This window comes from Epinephelus moara, chromosome 20, assembly GCF_006386435.1.
Source record: "Epinephelus moara isolate mb chromosome 20, YSFRI_EMoa_1.0, whole genome shotgun sequence".
Lineage (NCBI taxonomy): Eukaryota > Metazoa > Chordata > Actinopteri > Perciformes > Serranidae > Epinephelus > Epinephelus moara.
The window spans coordinates 31338138-31346664 of record NC_065525.1 but is presented as its reverse complement, the minus strand read 5'-3'; the positions used below and the strand labels follow the sequence as shown (position 1 = coordinate 31346664).

Here is an 8527-nt window from a genome sequence, read left to right as displayed (position 1 = left end):
ATATTGTACTTTTTAATCCACTCCATTTATGTGAGAGCTGAAGTTACTAGTTATTTTGCAGCTTCATATTTTACATATAAAATATATATGGAGCTATGATGCATTGTTACACAACAAAGATACCAACAGTATTAAAGAAAGTAGCTCTAACTCAACTACTTCCAATATTAAAGTTGTGGGTACTGCTTTCTATTGATGCATACTTTACAGCAGTTTACAAGCAATTATTCATACTTTTATATGTTATTCAAACCTATCAAGACAATAGACTAGACTAGTATAAGTTATTTATAGAGGCAACTTTTGGGTTGTATAGTTGTAATTAATATCTATTTGTCTGGTTTATCTGTCCTTTGTAAGGAGCCATTCTGCATAAGGAATACTTCTAATCATGATACTAAACCACATTCTTCTGATAATTATGCACTTTGACTTTTAATTCAGTGGAGTGTTTTTACATTGTTTACTTACTGAGTACTTTTCTCATCATGGGTTGTAAAGCTGACTCACAGAACTCAGCCAAAGGTGCTCTGAGACATTGTTTCCAGTTGCACTCACAGTAAACTCACATTGTTGGATCCTCACGTCACAGACGTCACTGCAAAGCAACAGAGAAAACACCAGAACATCTTCAATAGTTAACTACACTTTTATTGTTCCTTGTCCAGCCAATGAGAGGTTCCAGTGTCATCCCTCACAAGTGCCGTTCAAGTCCAGCGAAGCACCGAACCCCCAGCAAACAGCCAAACATGCCTCCATTGCCACCAGTGATGCTATCAAATCCCCACCATCGTGTGCGCGAGACTGCAGGATCTTTTCTGAACTTGAATGAGTGAGATTCCTTTAGTCAGTTTAACATTTCCTCCCTAAACATCCTCTCCCCACGACTTCATTTGAGATGACGTGCTAAATGAAGCTCAGCAGCTAATGCACATATCAGACTTCAGATCTACGCTGTCTCTGACGTAAAGGGATGTCACTCAGGAATGGAATGTATGTCGTACGAAGCTGAGAGGTTGAGAAGTTGCTATGATGTTGATTTGTTGCAAAGTAATGTACCGTGTCGTCTCCAATGTCATGCACGTTAGAATGTAGAGCCGCTGCTTCGTCCAAAACGTCAGAGTTCAAGGCATTCATGCATTTGGCAACTCTTTTTTTTTTATGATTTGTCGCATGAAGGAAAACTGGGAAAAGCACTTTGTGGTGGATGTTGATATATTAGTCACAATGTAGAAGCACGGCCAGCATCAGTCACACAGGAAATGAATTGGGAGGAATTCAAAACGCAGCATTTCTTCCTCCATTCGAGGGAAATAAACTTTGAAACTGTCCAACTAGAGGTGGGTCATGATGTACAAATATAATAATCATAAACAAATAAAACAACAACAGTTGATAATGTTTATATATCTCTGATAACATGTTAATAAAAAGACAAAAATAACGCAGTGGAAACAACGTCGCGAGCTTCTGAAGGGCTCTTACTGCGGACACGGATGGCTTTGCTTACCTTCTGTTTTTACCAGATAATGAGAAATGAAATAATTACTGTTATCGGAGCTAGGCAAGTTGTCTTATTAGAAAATATAAAGTAGCCACAGATGAATCATACATTGCACAATTATTGGAGGGCATGAGCGTCGCTACCGTTCACTATAACTGTTAATAGTGACTCTCACACAAAGCCATAAACGAGAGAGATGAAAACACAAAATAAAATGCCAACATTCTTTACAAGCACCAGCTGGTACCACTGAGGTCCTAATGATACAGTCAAAACAAAAAGTTTTTTTTTTAGTTTCAGTTTAGTTCAACAATGACCCAGATGTTGTGGCAAAGACTTGATCACTGCACAGTTGTACAAATATAATGGCAAGCAATCAAAATAACCACGGGCACATGTTGTTTGCTGCAGTTCTGCATTTGAAACTGCATGTCTGATATGTTGTTCAGTTCACTTCCTGCTCCTGTGGTTTGCTTTACATTCAGCTTTGCACGTAGGGATCCCTGTGTCGAAACTCACTTTTGAACCATTTCAAACTTTCCATGTTTACAATGTCAACATGCACACAATTTGAAATTGGTTTTTCTATCAATAGAGCTCATGTTATGATTTGTGAATAAGCACTGATTGCAGGTCAAACCAATCTATTTTTTCTTCAAATAACATCCATAGTATATTAGATAGCAAAACAATATCAATTATTGGATATATTATTTCAGCATGACATAAATTGCTCTTTCCTCTATGATGTTTGTTAATAAAAAAATCAAGTATGAAAGGATGAGATTTGCTTTGACTGTATCTCTGTAACAAAGGGTGTGCTTCTGTTTTAAAAAGAAAAGTAGAAGAAAATGCCACTGAACTGCAAGTAAAGAAAGACATAAAGACATTTTTATAAACTCGTACACTTATCCTTCACAGCTACTTGTTTACCTTAAACTATGGAATGCACTGTAGGATAGATTTTCCAAAATATCAGATCAAATGAAGCCCACGTTTCTGAACAAACATCGCCTTTATCTATATAAGAAAGGTTGGCTTCATGATGTAAAAAGACTTGTCAGCCAAACCTAAAGTGTTGTCTTCACACTTTCAGTCATGATCCATTTTAAAACAAGTTATTGTGAAAGATAAGTGCAGTCGTTTATATAAGGCATATTTAAAAAGTTGACAGAACTCCTTTGACACTCCTCCAAAGAGGCTTTTTGTGGATAAATAAAGGATGTCTTTGTCCATTTTCCAATTTTTCCATTTCTGTGTCTATTTCCACAAACATATCCCAGAGGGGAAGAGTTGGAATATGACGTCCCGGGTTTTACGGGGTAGAACCAAAAGATTGTGGAAAGAGTCCCAAAGTCCTTTTAGGCGTCAACCATTAAGAGTCTCCTTCACGGGAAGTGAAGACAAAGATGGCGCTACATTCAGAGGTTCAGGCAGAGGAGAGCCACCAGGAGCAGGGAGAGTACACCGAGAGACGGGGCAGACACCACACCTCCACCTGAGAGACACACAGAGATGAAGGTATGTCAGTTTTTGCTTAAACTACAATTACCGCTTCATGGTTGTATGACTCTGCACTTACAGTTTACACACGTCTGTGAAAACATGGATGCTTCACACACATCCTCCCTTCGGCAGCACAGAAGATCTATACAATCAGAACAGTTTCAAGATGGCCACCCAAGATTAGTGTCACCAATTCAGTATCTGACCGAACGTTTGAGAGATATGACATTGAATAATGGCTAGAAAAGTGTTTTATGCAGAATATTATGATGTCACAGTGAAGCTGACCTTTGACCCTTTGGGTATAAAATGTCATCACTTCATCAACATATTATATTAGACGTGTGTGAAATTTTGTCACAATTAGCACATTAATTATTGCATTACGGCCACAGTGAGGTCACAGTGACCTTGACCTTTGACAACCAAACTGTAATCAGTTCATTCTTGAGTCCAAGTGAACAGTTGAACCAACTGTGAGGAAACTCCCTCAAGGTCTTCTTGAAATATTGCGTCCACACAAATGAAACAGTTGAGGTCACAGTGACCTTGACCTATGACCACCAAATTGTCATTGGTTCATTCTTGAATCCAAGTGGACTTTTGTGCCATATTTGAAGAAATTCCCTCAAGGCCTTCTTGAGATATTGCGTCCACGAGAATGAAACAGATGAGGTCACAGTGACCTTGAGCTTTGACCACCAAAATTGAATCAATTCATCATTGAGTCCAAGTGGACGGTTGTACCAAATTTAAGGAAACTATTCTTGAGATATGGCATCCACGAGAATGAAATAGACAAGGTCACAGTGACCTTGACCTCCAACCTTTGACCACCAAAATCTCATCAATTTATCATTGAGTCCAAGTGGACAATTGTGCCAAATTTGAAGAAATTCCCTCCAGGCATTCTTGAGGTATTCTTTGAGGTATTCTTTTTTATGGATGGACGGACAACCTGAAAACATAATGCCTCCGGCTACAGCTATTGCCAGCACAGAGACATGAGAACATCTGAACTGACAGTCAAATTTGCTGCTGACTTGAGAAACAAATCTATACGTCCCTCGAGGGTCCGGCTCTCATCCATCAAACTAAAAACCATGTTTGGTGTGCGTAGTGTGATATTGTGCCCCATGTGTGCAGAGATCACCTTAAATGCCCCTCCATTTGTCAATGCCCTGCATTTGAAATCCCCCCACGGCTTAAATTCCCGGCTCTGTGAAATCAAGCTGTCAGGTGGGTCTGGACTCTACGATAAGGGATAAAGAAAACCACAGGAGGGGTTTCCTCTACTCATCAAGATCAATTACAGAGGCTTAAGGCCTTCTCTACCCAGTCAGCCTACCTGTCAGTCCATCAGCCAGTGAGGGGATCGAGTCAGGGGGCTATCAAGGCTTTAGTCACGGACCGTAAAGTTTCCCATCTTAGCCCTCCAATCTAAGGTATGAAACCTGAAGTGACAGCTCTGCTCCGGCCTGCGGAAACCCTCTAGCTGTGACAAATGATAACCTACCGCCAACTCTGAACCTTGTATAATCTCACTAGCAAATGGCAGGCCAGAAACGAACAGTCACAGCGTGTCGCCTCAGCACTATGGATTTAAAATTAGATATATAAAGGCTTTCTTAATTTTTGTTCCACTGATGTGAAACTAAACCTGGGTGAAGACAGAGTGCAGCAGTGTTTTATCACAAGAGATTCCTCACACTCACTCAGTTTGATGTAAGTGTTCATCTAACATAACAATTTAAAGGAAGCCTCAACTGCTTTTCTGCCACCCATCTGTTAACATCTCTCAACTTACCAGCTCTTTTCTCAAAACAAGGTGTGACCATGGAAACATAAATAACACATTATCTAGCTAATAACTCTCTTACTGACATCCAAATGTGAATGTTTGAAATAAAATACAACAGAAATATTAAGGAAAAAGGTTTCAACTTTATGCAATGATATTGACCGCAATTTACAACCTCAATGAGGACACTCACTGTTGAAGTTTTGAACCTGAAAGTCTTTCCCATTCTTTCTTGATAAACAACTTCAGTTGCTCAACAATCCGGGATCTCTGTTGTAGTATTTTGAGCTTCATAATGTGGCACACATTTTCAATGGGAGACAGGTCTGGACTGCAGGGAGGCGAGTCTTGTACCCACACTCTTTTACTACGAAGCTGCATTGTTGTAACACGTGCACAATGTGGTTTGACCTTGTCTTGTTGGAATAAACAGGAGCATCCCTGAAGAAGACGTCGTCTGGATGGCAGCATATTTTGCTACAAAATCTGTGTGTGCCTTTCAGCATTCATGGTGTCTTCGCAGATGTGCACGTTATCAATGCCATGGGCACAAACACTTCTCTACTCCAAACCATCACACATGCTGGTTTTTGACTTTACTTTGAACTGTGGTAACAAACTGGATGGTCCTTTTCCCCTTTAGCCCGGAGGACACACTGTCAGTTATTTCCGAAAACAATCTGAAACGTGGACTCGTCAGACCACAGCACACTTTTTCACTTTGTGTTAGTCCATCTCAGATCAGCTTGGGCTCAGAGAAGTCGGCTGCATCTCTGCATGTTATCGTCATAATTAGTAATATTCTTTATACGATCATGTTGGTTTTTAATGCAGTGCTGCCTGAGGGGTCAAAGGTCATTATTTGTGGGTCTGTGCAGAGATTTCTACAGATTTTTGATTTTTTTTGATAATTTTAAGGAGTTTTGATGGTGAAATCTCTAAATTTCTTGCTATTGTCCCTCGAGAAACATTGTTTTTAAACTGTTGGACTATTTGCCCCATGCAGTTTTTCACAAAACAGTGAACCCCATCCCATACTTGCTTGTAAGTGACTGAGCCTTTCAAGGATGCCCCTTTCATATCGGGTCATGATACCATCACTTGTTACCAATCAACCCATTTACCTGCAGAATTTTCAGGTGTTTTTTGAGCATCCCAGTTTTTTGTTGCCCCTGTCCCAACTTTTTTGAAACATGTTGCAGGTATTAAATTCAAAAATACAATACAATGAGAGAATATTTACAAAAAACAATAAAGTTTATCTGTTTGAACATTAAATATATTGCCTTTGTACTGCATTCAATTGCATACAGGTCAAAAAAAGATTTGCATTCGATGTTATTCATGTTATGAACAACATCCCAACTTTTTTAGAATTGGGGTTGTAAAAGTATAAAATAAATGGACAGCTGAGAATAGTCTGGGAAATATATCCAGACATACAGTATATAATGGTTACACCTGCTAGTTATCCATATATTGCCCCTTAGTTCACTATGATAGTCTGTGAAAATTTAATATCTATTGAATACAATGCCTTTTTATTTTAAGATAGAAATGAACAGGAGAGACTAATTTAAAAATCCAAAGTTTTTTTTTGATAAAGCCTGAAACAAGGATCACAAAAGTTAATCACTTCATTGCATTACTCAGAATTGTGAATGAAGGGGAGTCTGTCTGTTACCTGTGATGTCGATTTTTGCCACAGCCCCGTCTCCCCCCTCTGTGTGCGCCCGCACCTCCACCACATAGTTCCCATCTGTGGGCATGGGGAGGTCTATGTACCGCCTACTGGTTGTGTACAGAGTGCCTGTGGAGTGGCCCTGCTGCCTATACAGCACCTAGGTATACACACATACAAGTTATAAGACATGGAAGGTGCCTCGCAGCTGCCGTTTCACTTCAGAGACATTATAACCTGTGTAAAAGTAAATGTAGAAGTGTACTCACTCTGTAACCATCTATCGACGCCTCATTAGCGAGTGGTTCCACATGTTCCCAGGCAATATTTATTACATGGCCCTTTAACTTTTTACCAATAATTTTGGGAGGTTGACTTGGAGCTGTTAAACAGAAAAACAGTTATGAATAACAATCACATTAAAATGACACGTACTCTGTCAGATCACTGCTGATCAATACTGAACTGATTTAAAGCTCAACATACGGGCTTTCTTGGTGTGGATGTGGAGGTGATCGCTGGGCGGCCCATATCCTGCAGAGTTGTAGCCCCGGATCTCTATAATGTAGTGGGAGTTGGGCTTCATACCCTCCAGCCTGGTGTGGTTCTCCCTGCCAGGAACCACCACCCTCTGGGCCCCTCCCTCGCTGTCTTCTTGATTTCTCCAGTACTTCACCTAAGACATCAAGGGACAGAGGTGAGATGACTGGGATCCAACACTGGCGTGGTGTACACACCTTGCTTTCACAGCACTTAAAAGGACTGGTTTATATCATGAGGAAAGGAAAAATATCATAAAATGCAAAGTACGATACGTAAAATGGGTTAAGATTTGTAAAAAAAAAAAATTGCTGTGTCTTAATTCAGGGGCTGCAGCCTTTCAGGGACATGGCCTTGGCAGTCTACCTCAACCACATCCTTTGAAGACCGCATCAGCCAAACTCTGTCTGTTCTGCGGAAGATTTCCTGGTTGCATCACCAGTTGTTCTCGCCCCGACCCATTGGTGTTCCTGTTATCTAGCAACCAGCTGCGCTTGATAAAAGAAGGAGTAAGCTATAAAGTTAGTTATCCCTAAATCGTGGACCCAGAGATTGCTACTAAATATGTAGATTTTTTTATTCAATACTTGAGGAGATGATTCACCGTCGTTTGATATATTTCAGGCTGATGGACCATTTTCAAGCAAACTTATTAAATTAAGATTGTTTAAGCTGTGTGCTTTTAGCTGATAGTAATGTTAACAACAGTTAACCGTTAGCTAGTTAACAACTAGGCAGTAGCTCAGTCCATAGGGACTTGGGTTGGGAACTGGAGGGTCGCCAGTTCAAGTCCCCGTCCGGACCAAAATATGGAGCGTGGTCTGGTGACTGGAGAGGTGCCAGTTCACGTCCTGGGCACTGCCGAGGTGCCCTGTCATGGGCAGCCCCACTCTGACATCTCTCCACTTAGTGCATGTATAGGTGCTGTTTGTGCATGTCTGTGTTCTGACCTGTGTGTAATCGACAACAGAGTGAAAAAATTGAATTTCCCCTCGGGGATTAATAAAGTATATAAAAATTAAATTGACATATAATCGTCACCGGCGCTGGACCACGAAGGATTCATCCGTTGCATCCTTCAAATTCTGGGAAAGAAAGCTGCATGTCTGCAGGAGCCTTCTAAATGGAACAGTCTTGGTCACGCTGATGTGACGCAATCAGTCTTCAAATGCAGCCTTCGAGGGCTGAAGCCCCTGAATTGAGACACAGCTATTTTCTATACTTTATATCTAAAGCAACATGTTCGTAGTAATGATTTCAAAAAAGGCATTTAAAAGACACATATTAAAGTAATAATATTAACTAATATTAACATTCTCAAATATTTTAATTTGAAAAAACATCTGTTCAGTCACTGTCTGGCGCTGAATGAGGTAACACAATGGTGACTGAGCCTGCTGCCCACTGATGATAGAGTTACAATATTCATATATTTGCAGTGTTGAGGGTGACAGTCGCTAACAAATGCTGTGTGAAGTTGCTGCAATACAGACTG

General features: G+C 40.3%; 1 protein-coding gene across 4 annotated transcripts in view; it reads right to left on the bottom strand.

Moving 5' to 3' along the window:
• Positions 1-633: 633 nt before the first annotated feature.
• The window catches only part of LOC126407843 (contactin-1a-like), a 92552-nt gene continuing 84658 nt past the window's right edge, over positions 634-8527 (bottom strand). For all 4 annotated transcript variants that reach the window (XM_050073090.1, XM_050073087.1, XM_050073086.1 and 1 more), the window contains 4 exons: positions 6979-7168; positions 6762-6874; positions 6496-6652; positions 634-3002 (listed from right to left, as the gene is read on the bottom strand). In XM_050073090.1, coding sequence (XP_049929047.1) covers positions 2926-3002; positions 6496-6652; positions 6762-6874; positions 6979-7168 — 537 coding nt within the window. In that variant the 3' untranslated portion in view covers positions 634-2925. The remainder of the gene's footprint in view (positions 3003-6495; positions 6653-6761; positions 6875-6978; positions 7169-8527) is intronic.